General features: G+C 58.3%; 1 protein-coding gene across 8 annotated transcripts; it reads right to left on the bottom strand.

Moving 5' to 3' along the window:
- Positions 1 to 602: 602 nt before the first annotated feature.
- On the bottom strand, positions 603 to 16,356 carry ROBO3 (roundabout guidance receptor 3). 8 transcript variants are annotated; one of them, XM_072822516.1, is made up of 28 exons: positions 16,079 to 16,352; positions 12,697 to 13,023; positions 12,264 to 12,421; positions 11,675 to 11,795; positions 11,440 to 11,578; positions 10,820 to 10,947; positions 10,419 to 10,543; positions 9,043 to 9,214; positions 8,521 to 8,729; positions 8,220 to 8,301; positions 7,913 to 8,078; positions 7,538 to 7,704; positions 6,865 to 6,986; positions 6,458 to 6,683; positions 6,121 to 6,242; positions 5,706 to 5,877; positions 5,412 to 5,597; positions 4,601 to 4,624; positions 4,482 to 4,524; positions 4,146 to 4,285; positions 3,636 to 3,830; positions 3,344 to 3,482; positions 2,961 to 3,173; positions 2,436 to 2,587; positions 2,189 to 2,296; positions 1,808 to 1,984; positions 1,127 to 1,323; positions 603 to 837 (listed from the first exon to the last, which is right to left on the bottom strand). In XM_072822516.1, the coding sequence occupies exons 1-28, from the start codon at positions 16,236 to 16,238 to the stop codon at positions 826 to 828; spliced, it is 4,182 nt and encodes a 1,393-aa protein (XP_072678617.1). In that variant the 5' UTR covers positions 16,239 to 16,352; the 3' UTR covers positions 603 to 825. The 8 variants fall into 8 exon arrangements, 7 of the variants coding, with proteins under 7 accessions (XP_072678617.1, XP_072678618.1, XP_072678619.1 ...); XM_072822517.1 differs by having other exon boundaries at positions 1,808 to 1,972; positions 16,079 to 16,350; XM_072822518.1 differs by having other exon boundaries at positions 2,436 to 2,455; positions 5,412 to 5,877; positions 16,079 to 16,354.
- Positions 16,357 to 18,139: the final 1,783 nt, after the last annotated feature.

Raw genomic sequence — 18,139 nt, 5'->3', positions numbered from 1 at the left:
CTGAGCCAGAATCAAGAGTCAGGTGCTTAATAGCCTGAGCCCCCCCAAGAGCCGCTCTTTAAGTTCTATAACAATTATGATTATTGTGAGGGGCTGATTTGCTTATAGGAGGGTAGACAGACCCTGAGGACACCAAGGGAGGGCCTGGCTTGTCTGTCTGAACGTGGGACAGGTTTCTTGTTTTGGTTATTTGGAAAGTCCTTCAGTCTTTTTTTTTTTTTAAGATTTTATCTATTTTTTCATGAGAGACACAGAGAGAGGCAGAGACATAGGCAGGGGGAGAGGCAGGCTCCCTGTGGGGACCCCGATGTGGGACTCAACCCCAGGATGCTGGGATCACACCCTGAGTCGAAGGCAGATGCTCAACCACTGAGGCACCCAGGCGCCCCAAAAGTCCCTCTGGTTTTCACTGGGAGAAGGTGGGCTTCAGCTCCCTCAGGAGGCAGGACAGGCCGGGATCCCTTGGCTCCTGTCCTCATCTAGTGCTTTTAATAGAGGGTCAAGAGGAAGTGGAAGCTACTCTGTGTGCCTTGATCTACACTCTCTTGAAGCTCCTTTCTTCACTGCGTCCTGCACAAAACCAGACAAGCGGGCTCCAGGGCTCTCATCAGACTCCTTTTATTGTCTCTTTTACAAATATGGTTCAGGTAGAAAGAGATGGAAAGGGAAGAGCTGGCTCTCTGGCTTCTAAGCATCATTGCAGGAGGTAAGAGACCCTCCCCCCTGCTCCTCTCTGCTCACCCCCATTTGCCAGGGGGAGGGGCTCCCATCCAAGGTTCTTGGCCAAGCCCTTCCCCGTGGAATTCCAGGTATCCTTATCCAGGGTCATCTTGGTTCCTAGAGAGAGGAAGAGGCTGGTTTGCAAGGCCGGAAGCCAAGGCAAACAGGCTACGGGTGGGGACTGGCCTCTTCTCTCCTGACCTCACTCTCCTCTGGGGAGCCCAGGCTCCCCTATGTATTACCTTGTCTTCACTCTTTGTCACCTGTTCTCCAGGTGTCACCTGTTCCCCCTCACTCACTGGGTCCCCTCCTTCGGACACCTGCTCAGAAAGCCCTTCCTGTTCCCAGGCACCCACTCCTCGGCTCGCCTGCCCAGCCTTCTCCCCGTTGCTCGTTGCTCGCATACCCTAGCCCGCACCTCTCCACATTTCTGTCCTGGCCTCTGGCTCTGGCTCCGGCTCCGGCTCCGGCTCCGTCCAGGTCCCCGGGAGCCTCGAGAGCTGCCAGAGCCTCTCGAAGAGTTGCTGCCGGCTGTGGAACAGGTGTTGGGCCCCTGGCCCCGGGACAGGAAGCTCGGTCGGCTGTAAGGGAGCCAGGCCTCTTCTGCAGCCCAAGAGAGAAGGGCCACGGGGCCCAGGCAGAGAGCAGGACATCACTGTCTGGCCACTGTCTGCCCTCCCTGACCTCAGCCCCAGCTCTGGTGGAAGAGATCACGGGCATGGGGCTCAGGCCACCCTGGGTGCTCAGGAGAGACAGAATGCCCGTGACCTTGCCAGCACGGGACCTTGACATAACACAGGCTCAGAAACCCATGGGGGACCCAGAAAGAGCCTCGGGCAAGGAGAGTCAGAACACCCAGCCCCACTCATCTGGGCTTCAGTCCTGGGAAATTACACAACTTGGGAATGTCAGGGGGTTCTTCCCACGAGAACTACAGAGACAGGTGGAGGTTTTGATCAGATGCATGAACCCAGCTGATGGTGGGGGGGAGCTGGGTCGAAAGTTTCAGGTCTCTACTATGCTATTGGCCTCCACTCCCAACTTCTTGTGTAGCAGTGGCCGTCTTTCCTGCCCTGGCCCTCCTTACCATCCAGGTGGGGACCCCGCTGGGCCCCCAGGAGCCCAGCCTGCACCATTCTCTCCCCACTGCGCTCCCGCTCTCGTTCCAGGGAGGACATGCTGCCTGCTGCTCTCAGCCCTAAGGCCCAGCTCGTCTCTTCCTCTGGTGGCGGCAAGGGTGGTGGGGGCAAATCTGGGGAGAGACCTGTTTTCAGCAGAGTCTCTCACTTCTCCTGATACCAATCTTTCTCCCACTCCTACTCCCCAGCATTGAAGGGGTGGGGAGGCTGTGACTGAACAGCCCAAGATTTGGGTTCATCTGCTCCCTCCTCCAGCCCCCAGAGCTCATCCTTGGCTTCCTGCCTGTTCCCTCTACTGTCACCATCTCTCAGGCCCAAGGCACCCTCACCGCCAGGACTGTGCTCCCGCCGGTAGGGAACAGCCTTGGGCTTCCGGATTCGGGCCCGGGGCCCTTGAAGCGGAGGGGTCATCTCCCCAGGCACCTGCCGGGTTCTCCCTGTAGCATTAGGGGATTAGGGGATGGGGAGCAGAGCAGGTAAGAGAGAGGATCAGGAAAGGGGCTTGAGGATGAAGCTTGGTGGGGAGGGAGAGCAGTAAGGGGAGGTAGGGACAGGTTAAGTGTTCCACAGACTCACCTGGGGCACTGCTGGCTGTACTAGGGACAGGACTGGGGTTGAGGTGATGGGAGGCTGTGGGGCCAGCACCCAGGCCAGCAGGCCTCCCTTCATGGCTACTCAGAGTGGGCTGGGATACACTGAGAGGGGAACTTGGCCCCAGGGGCACCCTCCTGCAATGACATGAGGCCTCAGCTTTTGTTCACTCAACGAATTCTAAGTGCCCACTACGTTCCAGGCACTGTGCTAGACACATCGATGAATAAGGCACAGGGTGTCCCCCACAAGGCTCCAAAGCTAGTGAAGTATGAGGAGAGCCATGTCTTTGAAATGCCCCAAGAAGCCTGCAGAGCCGCTCCCATGGAGAGACAGCCTGAAAGGAGTGAGAGACCCTGTCAGCCTTCACGTTCCTTCCCAAGTCACACTTCCACTCTGACACGGCCATGAGACCTCTGGACCCCAGATTCATCCATCCGTCCATTCATCTATTTATCCAATCCCCCACAGAAGAGATATGCACCTAGGGCCAATAATGTGCCCCCCTACCTGGGCATCTGGTGGAGATGGGGGATGTCAGTGGGGGGCTGGGGAGGGTCAGGAGGTGAGGGGGTAAGAGTAGCTGTGGACTGCTGTCCATAGGAAGATGTGGGAGAGGGGGCTTCCCCTTGGGATGGAGGGACCAAGCACCCTCCAGTGGAGCTGGGCTCTGTCAGATGGCTCCTCTCAGACATTGGTGGGCACCACTCTTCTGGCTCTGAGCTGGGGACAAAGAGGAAGGAGGGTAGCGATGAGTGAGTAGCTTCCATACCTTCCCCTTGGCCTCCTGTTGCCCTCTTCCCCTCCTCTCCCAGCACCTCTGCCCTCCCCCTGCAGGAGACCCTCGGGTGGTGCCATCTGTTCAGGGCACCTACAGCAGGGCACATCCTTACCTGCCTTCCAGATCTTCCTCAGGCCCCTCTAGGCAGCTCAGTTCACAGGAAGGGGGAGGTGGTGGCAGGGCTTCCGGCCAGTTGAGAGAGGGCATCTGCACAGCTTTTCCCAGAAGCTTTACTTTGCCTCCCCTGGCTCCTGAGAAGGGTAGGATGGGGACACCCCAAGATAAGAGGTAGATGAGAAATGTCAGAAGTGTTGGGCTGAGTCTCAGAGGAGAAGGCTAGGGGATATTCTTTGGGGATACTCTGCTCAGAATGAAAATGGGGGTGTTAGGGACTAGAGTCCTACCACTGTCCCCCTGGCTCCATTCTGGAGGAGCATATTGGCTCCAGGCGCCTGGGTCCCCCGAGGGATTTGGGGGGAACCCCCCGTGGAAGGTCTGCAGCTCCTCCCCAGCTGGGTCAATGGTGCTGTAGACAGGACCCTCTGTAGGGGCGGCAGTGCCTCGGGCCGTCTGAGCCAGGTACAGGGAGATCCCTGCTTCTGAGGAGGAGAAAGAGGGAGGCCAGGGGGGGAGGCAGGGGGCAGAGGGCAGAGACAGAGAAATAGCGGACAACAGGAGGATGGAGGGCCAAAGGAGATCCCACCGGACCAGCTTCTTCCCCCCTCCCCAAACCTTACTTCCCAAGCCGGGGTGAAGGTTAGGCATGAGAGAAGCTCCCCCAACTCATATCCTCCCCAAGGACTGACCAACCTCAGGAAGACTGGCAATCCTCGGCTCCCTTCCGTTTGCCCCAGGAGGTGGAGAGAAGGGTGGCGGGGGCCAGGTGAGCCCCTGAGGGAATTAGAACTCCTCACCATTGTAATATCTGTCGTCTGGGTCAGGATTGCTGGGGCAGCAGCTCCCCCTGGGCTCCGGGGCTGAGGGGCTTCGAGATGGGTGGGGCCACGAGTCGGCCAGCCAAGGGTAGGGGGCGGGGCCGAGGCCCATGGGTGGCCTGAGGGAAAGCACCGGAACGCTGGGGACCCAGGGCCTGAACGGGCCAGCGCATATAAGGCTACTCGGGAGTTGTAGAACAGGAATGGGGAATTTGAGGGTGGCAGGTGGGAGACGGGCAGTGAGGCCTGGGGAGGAAGGAGAATGATCTCTTGATGGAGGGGAGTCATCCTCGGCAGATGAATTAAGAGGATTACCTGGAACTGGCTCCAGAGAGGCCCTCTGAGTGTGGGAAGGACACTGCGAATACGAGGGGGAGACTGAGAGAAGGACCCGTCCTCGGGGTCTGAACCCTACTGGAGAGGAGATAGCTTACCTGCCGGTGTGTAGGCAAAGGAGGCTTCCGAAAAAGAATCCATGGGAGGAAGAGGAGGGTAAATGGAGAGAGGGTCAGAAATACCCCCATTCTTGGCCCCTTCTTGGCCCCAGGCCCAATTCCACCCCTCAGCCTGTACCCTGGACCAAGTCCATCAGAGTTGCTAGGAGCGGGACTCAAGCATCAGTGTTTTTCTAAAAGTTCCCCAAATGATTCCTGTGCGTGGTCCAGGTGGGGAACCCCTGACCCAAGAGACCTCAGAATCTCTCCAGACACGCCCCTTACCGGAGAGTAAAAGAAATCCAGTCGCCCCTTTTCAGGCCCCCCCCCAGCCTTCCCAGGCACACCCCGCCTCTCCGTGTAACGCCCCGGATCCTGGCCGGGCCCCTTCGTGGGACTCGATCTCGGGTCTCCAGGCTCACACCCTGGACCGAAGGCGGCGCTAAACCGCGGAGCCCCCCGGGCTGCCCTGCCGGGCCCCCTCTATACTGAGACGCACTGCAAGGCCCGCTGGCCTCTCGGGGCATCTCAGGGGACGATTCTGCCCCTCTCCCCTGACTCAGGTCCCCCCGCCAGTCCCCCCGGCCCGTCGCCCCCTGCCGGAGGATGCCCACCGCGCGTCCCTCGGGGGAGGGGGGGAGGGGGCGGGGCCGACCCGTCTCGGACCCGCCCCCAGGCCCAGCGGGGCGCCCCCCGTCCGGCTCTCCGCGCGCCCGGGCCCCTCCCTCCCGGGGGGCGGGATCTCCAGGCCCCGCCCCCGGCCCTCCTCTCGGGGTCCCAGCGCCCAGGGCGCCCCCGCGGCCCCGCTCACCGGTGTAGTGACTGAGCTCCTTGCGCTGCCTCCGGCGCCGGTAGAGGACGGCGCAGAGCGCGAGCAGCAGCGCCCCGCAGGCGGCCCCGCTGCCCGCCAGGAAGGCAGGCGCCCGCAGCACCCTGGCCAGGCGCTCCGCCAGCCCCGGGCGCACCTCGAGCCCGGGCTCCGACTCCGGCGGGGAGGCTGTGGGGGCCAGAGGGGTGAGCGGGCCGGGGCCGTGGGCCCGGGACCAGGCGCGCCCAGACCCCCGGTGCCCCGGCCCGGCCCGCCCTCTCCCAGCTCGGGACTCACGCAGCTGCACCGACACCGGGACGCTGGCCACGCCCACGCCGGCGCTGGTGGCCGCCGCGACCCGGGTCCGGTAGAGAAGGCCGGGCAGCAGTCCCCGGAGCACGGCGGAGCGTGCCCAGCCTGCCGCAGACCGGTTGAGGTGGAAGCGGCTCTCATTGCCCAGGCACCAGATCTGGGGAGGCCGAGACCCGGGCTTAGAGAGGCTGAAAGGGGGTCCAGGCTCTGAACGGTAGAGGGGGCTGAGGCAGGCATCATTCAGCCTGGAGGGAACACGCTGAAACGTCTCTCCTCTCCCCCAACCTCGTCTCCAGCCCCAAAGCCAGTTCTAGGTTCCCTCCTCCCTGACCCTAGCCCCTAGGACCTCCCTCCTCCCGTCCCTTCTGTCCCTTCTCCGGTCCCTTCTCAACCCCTGTACCTGGTATTCCTTGATCACCCCATTTTGCTGGGAGGGGAGGGGAGGTTCCCAGGACACCGTGACACTGCTGTTGCCTTCACCCCCCAAGGCCACTGTCACTCCCTGGGGGGGGCCACTGGGGGCTGGGCCCCCCGGTGGAGCATGGTGAGAAAGACAGTCATTGCCAGCTACCCCTCCTGCCCCAACCTTCCCCCTCCCAGGTATCACCTTAGGGAACTGAGGTATCAGGCATCCCTTCCTCCCACAACCCCCCTTGCTCTTCCCATGCAAACTTCTATCCTCCCCCACTCCCTCTTTCCCGTTGTTTCCTCATCAGCTCTTGCATCACTTCCCTTACCTTCCTCCGGAATGCTCCTGGTCACAAAGGGACTTTCAGGCCCCAGCCCCTCCTGGCCTTGGGCTTGCACTTTGATCTGAATTTGGGTCCCTGGGGGGAGTCCTCTTAGCACAGTACTTTGCTGGCTTGGGGACTGTAGGTCCAGTACTGTCCAGCTTCCCCCATCAGGACCTGCTACCCTCCAAGACACCCGGAAACCTTGCACCAGCTGGACTGGGCCATCTACCTATAGTAGACAGGACAAAACATACCAGAAGGAGAGACAGGGACCTCCAGGTCCTGGCCCTCCGCCACCCTCCCTGTCCTCCCCAGCCTCTCACCTCCCACTCTCCCGTACCCATTCCTGGAGGTCCCTATGGCCCCTATCATCATCCCTGCCCTTAAGCTCGTTCCGATGCCCCACTCACAGTCCAGGACACCTGCAAGGTCCGGAGCCCAAGGACTACGGGCTCCTGCACATGCACAGCCACTTCAGCCAGTCCCCGCTGGCCTCTCCATGGGTCCTCCACTGGCCTGGATGGGTTGCTGTCTATTGGACCAAAAAGCCCACTCAGCAGGGGCCACCAGTGACAGGGAGTTAGACCACAAGTGTGCTAAGTGTGCTTGTATCCTACCTCCGCTGCACCCCCTGCCCCCGCAGACTGTACTACTTAGTAGCCCAGAGCCCACCCCAGGATCAGCAGGGGGCTGCTCAGGGGAATAGCTTCCAGAGGTGGGCCTGGGTGTCCAGCTAATATGAATCCACTTCCTGCATAACTACATATATACGCTTTAGAGACCTCAGTTCCTCATCTCTAACATGAAGATGAACCTTCCAAGGTCCCTTGTAGTCCTAATAAGCTACATTATCTGTGGGTAATAGGCTCAGAAGTGGGGGGCTTACTGAGATGACTGAATTTCCCTCTCTCCCCTCTTTTCTTGTCCTCCCAGTGAGGGGAGGCATGACCTATTCTAGGCTGGGCTACCAGGAGAGACCCATAACAGCAGAAAGGAGGGGCCATGCTGCCATAGTTTGGGGGAAGGGGTGCTCTGCCGTGTTTTGTGTCATATCCATGAGCCAGGGACTCTGACCTTACTCACCCTGGGTGCGGATGGGCTCAGAGACGGGGCTGGGCTCACTGAGGCCCCAGGCTCCCACAGCTCGCACCAGAAACAGATAGATGGTGTTGGGCTGCAGACCACTGACCGTGTGTGTCTCCAGCTGCACACCATCTGCCACTGTCCGCCACGTGTTGCCAGCTGCTTGGCTGCAATAGGCATGGGGTGACAGAGTTGTCTGAGCCAGGGATCCCCCAACCTGTCTACTCCCTCTCGTCCATTCTCTATGGCCCCCTACTATCTCCTCACCTTGGGAGAGGGAATTGACAAAACTCTCCCCACCACAGCAAAGACCCTAAGGACATAAGATTCCCTTCTTTTGACTTTCCAGGTTTGCATTTAAAACTTTCTCCATACCTGAAGGCCTCTATCACATAAGAGGTGACTGTGGCCCCCGCCTGCGGGTTGGGCTTCCAGGTCAGGGTAATGCTGTTCTTGGTGATCTCAGTGACCACTGGCTGAGAGGGAGGCCCTGGAGGGGTACTGGGTTCTGTAGGGGGCTCTGGTGATACTCCCCAATCTTCTGCAGCGAGGAGATAATCTTTAAGTAGGCGGACGGGAAAAGGATGGCCCCCATGTAACCTGCCTCCTTCCCGGAGAAGCCATGGAGCTGTGACAGTGGTGATGGTGAAGATGGGGACGTAGTTCACTAACCCCTACTCACCCCGCCTCCTAAGCCAGCTGCTCCATGTGGCCTCCCCCATGGAACTCTTGGCCACACAGCTGTAGAAACCCAGGTCCATCTCCTGCAGGAGAGGGTAGAGGACTGGCAAACTGGGAGCAGAGCAAGGTAGGGGGAGGGGGTGGAGGTGGGTATTCAGAAGGATGGGGAAGGCCTGGCACACTTTAGGTGGTCTAAGAGAACAGAGTAGAAACGGAATCAGTCCCAGCGGGTATGTCCACGAGTTGGGCATGTGGACTGTATGACCCCTCTCAGATACTCAGGTCCCAGGGATGAGGCTCACCTGCACGCTGGCGATGTACAGCGTACCATTGGCCATTAGGTTGAGCTGGAGGTCGTCCCCCTGCAGCCACTGCCCATCCTTCTTCCATCGGACACTCGGTTGAGGGTTCCCGGTCACTCTGCATGGCAGCCACACAGGGGAGCCAAGTGCCAGCGTCTGATTGGCTGGTCCCTGGAGGATGATAGGAGGCAGCCCATCCAAGGAGGAGGCTGGGAGAGGAAGAAGTTCAGCACCTCAGGAGAGGATCCTGGGTCCAGGCAACCAGCCCCTTGTCTTCCTTCTCTGATCCGTCATTCCTCCTCCCCCAGAGACTGGAGGGGCCTTGATAACCATCTGTAGTCTCTGCCCGGGACCAGCCATGTACTAGTGGCTTCTGTAGCCGAGTTCCAAACTTCAAGGCCATGTCTCAGGAACACACCCCTCCCCTTGCAGACATCTTATATAGAATCCTAGAGAAGCAGATATCTTCAAGCCATTATGTCCTTCCAGGCCATGGGTCCGGGCACCTCCATGAGCACCTACCTCTTTTTACCTCCAGCAGGGCCTTAGCCAGGACGCTCCCGGCCACACTAACGGCCTGACACACGTAGTAGCCAGCATCCCCGCTCTGCACATCCGTAATGTTGAGCTGGCCTCTGGGAGACACAGAGAAGCGCCCCTTGGGCTGAAGCGGCTGGCTGGGGAAAAGTAGAACCTGGGGACAGAGCAAAGAACCAAAGGTAGAGAATGAGCAGGAATTTGGCAGAGAGAAAGGTTCCCATCAACCCCAGAATTCAGAGAATTCCTAAGTCTCTAGTTCCTACTCTGTCCCCAAAACTGCCAGTTATCTGACCTTGGGTAAACCAGTTAGATCTACTCACAAAAATGTGGACATTCTCTTAGATGATTTGGGGGTACACTTCCCAGCTTTGTGACTTATGAGTTGGGCAACTCTGAGCAAGCTCTTTAACCTTCCTGGGCCCAAATCCCTCCAAATTTGACTCTTAGGGGACAGTTATGAGGATTAAATGAGTAATCATGAAAATCCTTTAATGCATTGTGTGATAAAGGTTTAATATTTCCCCCCTTCTTTCTGGTTTTATGTTACATAGATATATAGGAGGTGGGGAAAGGGGTTTGGGTTACAGGTAAAGGGCACCTGGCCGATCCCCTGATGCATACCTACTCTCATCCTCTACTATCATCAGCATTTTTATTCATTTGAGCATCTAGTTGAGATACAGCAATCCCAGATGCTAGAGAAGATTGGAAAATTGTGGCTGTGGATTTGGAATGAGGCAGTGGGAGAACTGGTTATCCAGTGGGGTAGGGTCAGTCAGACTTATTTTTATTATACTGACCCTGTTTCCTAGTGGTGAAATTCCCACCCTTCCCGTAGGAGGAGGTACTCTTCTTGGAACCTCATTACTGTTCATGTGGGTATTCAGGACTTTTTTGCCAAGGGGGTGACAGTGCGCTCCCCCTGGTGGGAGTCCCTTGTAAGTAGATGAGCAACTCCCTGTACCCTGAGCCGCTTTGGTACAGTCAGTACACACTTTGCAGAGCAGCATATTAAAGCCCAAGCCCCGGGTGTCTGGGAGAGGAGGCGTCCGTCTGGATTCGCTACATCTTCAGGACAGTCTTGCCTAAAATAGAAGGAGTCTCCAGGGAATTACCATACAGGACTGTTTCCTTCCACCTAAACCTATTAGCATCATTTCCTTTCCAAGTGTTCAATATGTCCCAGGCCTTTTACTCTCGTTATCTTATTTAAGCCTCCCAAATAACCTGCAGCAGTTTCTGGGAGGACCAAAGGTACCCAGACGAGACCTCGGAGAGAAGTCTGCAGAATGTAGAAGGAGGGAGGCTAAGACCCAGAGGGGAAGCTCGTGGGAAGGCCCACGGAGCTGGCCACCTACCTGACTTCCCTCCTTCTGCCAGAAGATGGCAGGTGGGGGGTTTCCTTTGGTCTCGCATTGGAAAGCCACACTCTCTCCAGGAGCTGCCATCTGGTCCTGCGGCTGGGTCACCAGCTGGGGTGGGACTGGGAAGGGGGAGGCGATAAAGGGACAGGGAGTCAGGGCACTCAGAAGGGAGACTGAGGGAACAGGAGAGAGAAGCCCAAGCTTGGCTTAAGGAGGAGCAGATATCCAATTCCTGTTCAAGCCTGCTCAGCTTTCTCCTCCTTTCTCTCCTAAAAGCCTCGAGCGACCCACCCATACCTCCCACTCTGTCCTTTCTCCCTCGTTCTCCTCTTCACCCCACCCTCCATGCCCTCAGCTCATTCCTGGTCTGGCAGTCCCGGGAGGGGGGAGCTCACCGTGAACACTGAGGGAGCCAGATGCTTCGGCGCGGCCCACGCTGTTCTCAGCCACACAGGTGTAGGTCCCCTCGTCGGCGGCAGTCACGCGGCCGATCCAAAGGCTGTGGTCACTCCGGATCTCATACCTGCTCCACTCCCCACCCCCAGGCTGGGTTGGCCACAGCTACAGACCCCTTCTCTCTCCCCCAGGACGGACACCAGGATTGGGACACATAAAGACAAGGCAGGCCTCAACAGCAACAGAAGCTGGTATCCACAGACCCGTGAAAGGAGATGGAGGCTGGGTAGGGTCTGGATTTCCCTGTGTTGTCAAGTGAGAGGGTGTCTGCCGTCCAGTTTTATTTTATTTTATTTTTTTAATTTTTTTATTTTATTTATTTATGATAGGCACACAGTGAGAGAGAGAGGCAGAGACACAGGCAGAGGGAGAAGCAGGCTCCACGCACTGGGAGCCCGACGTGGGATTCGATCCCGGGTCTCCAGGATCACGCCCTGGGCCAAAGGCAGGCGCTAAACCGCTGCGCCACCCAGGGATCCCTGCCGTCCAGTTTTAGAGGGCAGGGTATGCTCTTGAGCTGGTTGGGTCTCCTTACAGGCAGGAGGAAGGGGATTCTCACCTGCCGGTGGGCAGTTCCCCATCCTCCTTGCGCCAGCGTAGACGGGGTGGGGGATCTCCCTGCACCTCACATGGGAAATCCACGGGGGCATCTGCCAGGACCACCTGGTTGACTGGTCTACGCAGGAATGAGGGTCGCTCTATGGAGCGGGAGTGAGTGAACCATCAGGGGATCTGCATGGCTTCTCACTACCCGGGCTGCACACCCCCTAAACCCCCAAGCTCCCTGTGCCTACCCAGTACCACAAGTTCAGCTGCCCCACTCTCCCGTTCTCCTGCCATGTTGGAGGCCACGCACACATACATCCCCGCATCACTCTTGAGTGTATGTGACATCATCAGCTTCCCTCCACGAATCTGCAGGGTAATAATGGTAACTTTGGTCTGTTGTAACCATCAAAGCATATTCATTTATTTGATCCTCCCAGGGAGCCAATGAAGCCTAGTGACGTTGACCCACTTATCAGATAAAGAATCCTTAAGTGATCTGCCCAAGGTGGGGACTCCAGTCTACATTTTGTTCCCACAGCCCAACCCACCTGCCACGAGTTCCCGGTGCACCTTGCTCCCCACCTATTTTATACCAGTTCCATCCTATCCATCCTTTTCCCTCACTAGAGAGCTGACTCTCAGTCTCTGATGAGCTAATGCACTGACCTTAAATCTCCTGCCTTATCACATCCAAGACATTATTTCCTGACCCTCCAAGACACTTAGATTCACTCCTTCCTCCTTTGAGACATGCCTAACCCCCTACCCTATGGCCCCGCCCCCTAATGATGGCCCTGGCCCGGTTAGATCCCCAGCTATGGCACCACTCCTGACCGTGATCCTTCCCTCCTCCTCTCTGAGTCTTGCACTGTCCTTCTTCCAGGACACGGAAGGCTCCGGGTGGCCACGGGGGGGAACGCATTCCATCACCGCTGGCTCGCCCACTGCCACCACCACGTTTCCAGGAGACTGCCGGAAATCATCACGGAGGACTGGAGAGATAGATGAACAGGGACAGAGACAGAGACACAGAGAATGAGAATGAATGACCAGGAGACTAAACGAATAACTGGGCTAGGACACCAGGAAAGTTTTTGGGGAGGGGTGCATCATCACAGACCCAAAGTCTTCCCCAGGTGCAAAGATACCAGGCCCGCTTCCTCCTGCGACCTTAGACACCAAAGGTCACCGTCCCGAAAGAAGATGGGGGCTGGTTCTAGATCGGGTTACCTGGTGCCCTCCAACCAGAGGACAACGTGACTCTCACCCGCCACTTCCAGCGAGGCATTTCTGCTGGCCGCTGCCCCCAGGTAGTTGCGCGCCACGCAAGTGTAGACACCCTCGTCGGGGCGCGCGCGGCGCCCGTGCACGATGCGGGGGAAGAAGAGGGCGCCGCTGGGCAGCAGCAGGCGGTGCGCGCGCGGGTCCTCGCGCGCAGTGGCCACCCGCGCGCCGTTCTTGTACCACTCGATGTTGGGCCGGGGCCGGCCCTCGGCGCGGCAGGGCAGCGTGGCCGGCTCGCCCCGGGACACCAGCAGATCTGGCGGCTGCTCCACGATGCGCGGCATCGCGTCCTCCGGCTCGACCCTTGACGCTGAGGGTAGGGGGGTTGGCACAGAGCATTTAGACCTCGGGAGGTTAAAGGGGAGGCTCCAGAGAGAAACACAACCCTACCTGCCCTCCCTGACCCCTTTCCCTCTGTAGGGTCCATTCTCTCTCTGAGCAGACGTCCTCTCCCCCTTCTTAGGCTGGAAAGGTTATGCCTCCAGATTGACAGATCCGGAGAGAGGAATCAGGACGTGCGCTCCTAGGCCGGCTTTCTAGGCTGCCTAGAGACACCAGCCTTCTCTCTGGCCAAGGTTAAGTGGAGAGTGACTGGGCCTTGTCTGGGCAAGTAGACCACCCCTCTAGGCCTTGGTATTCAATCTCCCACACTGGCTGGTTTGCAGATTGTCCTTGCTGCCTGAAGCGGTGCACCAGAGCCAACACGTGGTCCTTGGCCTCTGCATGGTGCTGGGCCAGCAAAATGGAGAGCGTGGGCCAGCCCGGAGTCTCTTAGGAAAGGTAAGGTGAGAGTGATCCGACTGGAATGTGGGACCAGGAGAGGTTCTCAACCTGGAGTCCACGAATGGACACACAACCTTTCTTTGTTGTTGTTGTTGTTGTTGTTTTTAATTTATTTTTTATCTCATTTTTTAAATTAAATAATCTTTATGCTCAACATTGGGCTCAAACTCACGACCCAGAGATCAAGAGTCTCATGCTCTGTGGACTGAGCCAGCCAGGTGGCCCTCTTACTGACTCCACAATCATACTTGGAAGAACCCATGAAGTCACAGAAATTAATGAAAATGGTAATGGAAATGTGAGTGATGCTCCTTTTCTAAGAGGTGCGGAGCTGTCCACAGATTTTCTACGGGTTGCCTTAGCCGAGAAAGACTAAGAATCACTAACTAGGAAGGGGGTTCCTCTCCTTTGTTTCATCGGATGCGTTCACCTGAGTGTTCTGTTCCTGCCTCTCACTTGGCCTACAGACTCCTGCCGGCTTCATCTACTTCAGTTGCTTTGGAATCCAGGATCCCGGAGCCCTTTAGGCTCAGACACTCCCAACTTCGTCCGAAGTGGGTCTGTAACCGGTGGCGGCCAGTAGGCGCCGCTGCTGCCTCGCATAATTTGGCGTCCTGCACTAACCAGAACTACCCCGCTTCTGTTCTCCGCCTTACCCTTCCCCCGCCCGCGCCCCTCTGGATCTGTTCCAAAATCCTCCGGGACCTCTAGCTCCTGGCCTCGGTGTGGGATTGGGCCTCATTCCCGCATCCCTACTCTTAGAAGCTCCTATGGAGACAAAGCTGGAAGGGGTGCCCCATACTGACATTGTCTTGGGGAGAGTTTATTTAACTGGCTGAGACAGGATCAGTTTCCCTCCCACTTAGGGAGGGGAATGATTTTTCTCAATTTCCTTCCTTACCAATGGAAATCTCTGTTTGTCACCTGTCTCCACTCCTGAATCCCATCCCAGTCCCAGTTGAGGCAGAGCCGACGCTAGAGCAACTGAGAACTCAGGGATTGTCTTGGAACCAGGTTGGGCTGGGAACCTCAGATCTGACACTTCCTGGCTGTACGAACTTGGGCAAATTATGGAGCTCGTCTGAGTCTCCGTTTGTTTTAAATATGGGAGCAGTGAGGGTTGTCACAAGACCGTAATATATGTAAAGCACTTGGGGGAAGGCTCAATAAATATGGTAATTCCCTGATTACTTAGGGCCTCTTCCTCCCTAGCCCACCTGACCTTATCAGATTCTATCAGGCCCCAGTATCCCTTTCTCCCCCATTGCATAACCCTAGGATCTGATGGAAATAGATTCATTATTGCTAAGCTCTGTGTTGCCTTTGTGACCACTGGAGCACTTTTCATATTCTCTAAATTTGTCTCCTCGGTTGCAAAATGTGGCCATCAATGCCATCCCTAATACCTCCTTAACGTTTTCAGGCATAAATGAGACAGTGAATGGTGAAAACTGAGCGCTGGGGGAGCAGAGGTGTGTCTGCGCGGTGGGTGAGAAGGGCTCTGTGCTTAATCTCCTGGGAACCCAAAGGAGGGCCAGGAATTTGGAGACACCCAGCTCGTTTGCCACCTCCTCCGTCCCTGCCCCCTCGTACATACCACACCCTTCTGGTCCCCCTAATTCCTGTAGACACAGCTGCAGGCGCCCTTTCCCTGGAATTTCTTCCCTGTCATTCCCGGTCTCAGGAGATGCTCCGACAGCAGCTAATGAATAGCTAATGATCATGCTAATGAAGCTCTGGGGCTCCTCCCCAGCACCTGGACTACCCCTCACACGTGCACATGGCCGAGGTCTCCTTTTTGGTCATCTTTGAGTTTCCAGGACCGTGCTGTCCCTAGATCGAGTGGGTGGATGTTAAGGGATGGGGACGGGAGGAAGCAGAGGGGACACGGCAGAGGGGTCCGGGAGAGCGGGATTCCCGGCGCGGCCGGCAGGGGGCGGGATCGGGCCTCTCCGCGCGCCGGGGAGGGACTGCGGAGCTGGGGGAGGGCGCGCTGTCCCAGTCATTTATTAATCACCGTAATTAGCGGTAACGACCTCGCCGCCGCACTTCTGCCGCGTGGGCCGGCTGTGAGCTCCGCCTCTGCGGGGCAAACTTCTAAGTTTCCCTAAAACGGGCTCCGCTTCTGTCGCCCCCTGTCGCAAACGCATCCCACGCTCTAGCCTCCTCACTCTAGTCCGAAGTGAGTTCTTGGGAAACGCGGGGTCCCGAAGGAAAACCTGCAGGCCGGCCGGGTCACGAGTGGCGCGGCTTGGCCCGGGCCCGCCGGCGACCGCGTTGCCTCCGCCGCGCCCCGGGCCGGGGGCCCCGCCTCCCTCGGCTCCGTGCTCGCCCATCACCGGCCGGTTCTCCTCGCTGGGGGTGGCCGTCGGGGTCGGCTGGGCTGATCTTCCGCCGAAACCCCCCTCGGGCGCTCGAAACCCCAGATTATCCCTTGGTCGGTCCCCGCCCTCCCCAGGAGGCACAGGGAGGCGCCCCTTGGCCCCGACCTCGAGGCGCGAGCGCTTCGGCCTCCCCCTCCACGCCGCCCTCCCACCTTACCCCGTCCCCGGATCCGACGTCCCCGCGGGGCAGGGTCTTACCGTTGAAAGAGGGGTCGCCGGGGGGCAGCAGGCTGTGGTTGAGCGCCGCCACCGAGGAGTTGAAGCCGAAGAGCAGGTCGCTGGAGTTGGAGATGTCCCCCGCCAGGGAGTCCGCGAACAAGTTCATCTGCAGCAGTGTCTTCAGCAGGTAGCGCAGCATGGCGCGACCCAGCCGGGACCGGGGCGGGGGGCTCGGGGCCCAGCCCCTGGGTCTGGGACCCGCGGGCCGGGAGCCGGACGCCCCTCCGCAGCCTCTGCGCGCTGCCCCAGCCACGGTGCCGCTCTCCGGCCGGCGCGCCTGGGTACGGTGCGTGCCTCCGCGCGCCCTCCTCCTTCCCCGTCCTTCTCTCCACCCCCCAGTGCCGGGGTCCCCTGGGAGCTGGGCGGACGGAAAGCAGGTGCCACGCCGATCACGGCGTAATTAAGGGATTAATCCGCCTCCCTCCACCCTCCCGTCCCCACCCCGATGGCCACTAGCAGGGCCAGAGACGAGTCGCGCAGCGCGCGAGTTGCAGTCCCCGCCCCGCGCCCGGTGTCCGGGGTCGGGGTCTGGACGCGGCAAGACAGAGTTTCCCTCCTTTCTCAAAGCAGCCAAGAGGAGGGATGGGAGGCTCTGTCGGACTCTGCCCTTCAGACTGACTTCAAAACAGGAATCCAGTCTCTCTTTTCCGCGCCCTTAGGCTAAGACCAAGACCGTGCCTCTAGCTCTCAAAGCCCGGGCCTGCATGTCTTCCCAAGTCCCGGGGCTTAGCTGCGGAGTGCAGAGGCTGGGGTGGTTTGGAGCGGGAGCTGGGGTGGGTGGGGAATCACTGCAGGGCGCGTCCACCCCTTTAGTCGCCCGTTTTGCAGCAGAGAGACCGTGGGACCAGGTGCTGCCCCTTGACTGGGAGTCCCGCTCCAGACGCTCCAGTCTAGCAGTACCTGCGGGAGCTCCGAGCAAGGAGGGTACCGCGGGAGGGGGAAGGCCCAAGGAACCCCGGCATTGGCATCCATATGCATGCCTCTGGCATCTATCTGCGGACTTTTGCGTTGCCCTGCGATGACACGGTTTATTAAATTGTTTTTACTTTCTTGAGGAGACCGAAAGCAGAGTCCGGGACAAAGACAAGGAGAGCAATATTAGTTTCTGTAAAGGCAAGTGCAAGAGAAGGGAAGGGGTTGAGGCAAAACTCCTGCAAATCTTCAAATGATAAAGGTTGTCCTTCCAATGGGGAGCAGTGGGGAGAAACCATGACCCCCTCTCCTCCATCCAGCCTGCTTCTGAGTTTTCTCTTTTTACCTGAAGATTTCGGAGTCCCCCATCACTTACCCACCTGTCCACCTGCGCGTGTGTGCGCACACTACACTCACTTGTTCACTCTCCTAGGCTGGAGATAGCACTGGGGGCTCAAGGGAGAGAGAGACCTGGGCCTACCTATCTGGGGGTAAGACCGTGTTGATGGCTGAGTGGTGGGGTTCTAGCCCAGTCATTGGGCTCTGCATGATGATACCACCTCGGTGGGGTGGCTGCTTCTGACCCAGAGCGGCTAGGTGAACAGGTCGAGGGGATCCAGACAGGCGGAGGCTACATGGTCATAGAGCCCACAGTTAGCACATTCAGGAGTTGAAGTATTCAGGCAGGGAGCGCTCAAGGGAACTAGATGGACACTTTTTCACAAAGGCTGGATGGCTTGTCCCAAAACTCCACCCTCAATCCACATGTAGGCCCCTGGGGCCTCAAACTAACTAACATGTTTAGGCAACTCCCTACCCACCCCTCATCCCCCAACCTCGAGTCAGCTCTGCGTTGGACTTTGTAAGGCTGGAAGGGGTGTGGGGTGCGGAGACAGCCGCGCGGGGGCAGAGCCCTGGGAGCTGTTCTTTCAGCACCTCGTCTGCCGGGCTGAACTTGGGGCCTGACGCCCCACAAAGGGCTTCAATCCGAGCAGACCTTGAGGCTGACCTAAGTTCGGGTAGACCACGAGGGGCTAGCGAACATCCTCTCTGACAAGTCAGGATTCTAAAACATGGGATTTGACGCTGTCCCTTGCTCCAGGGCCACACTGCCTTCAGGTCAGAGAG

Source organism: Canis lupus, chromosome 3 (genome assembly GCF_048164855.1).
Source record: "Canis lupus baileyi chromosome 3, mCanLup2.hap1, whole genome shotgun sequence".
Taxonomy (NCBI): Eukaryota; Metazoa; Chordata; class Mammalia; order Carnivora; family Canidae; genus Canis; species Canis lupus.
The sequence above is the reverse complement of the archived record's forward strand: the minus strand, read 5'-3'. Positions and strand labels throughout refer to the sequence as shown.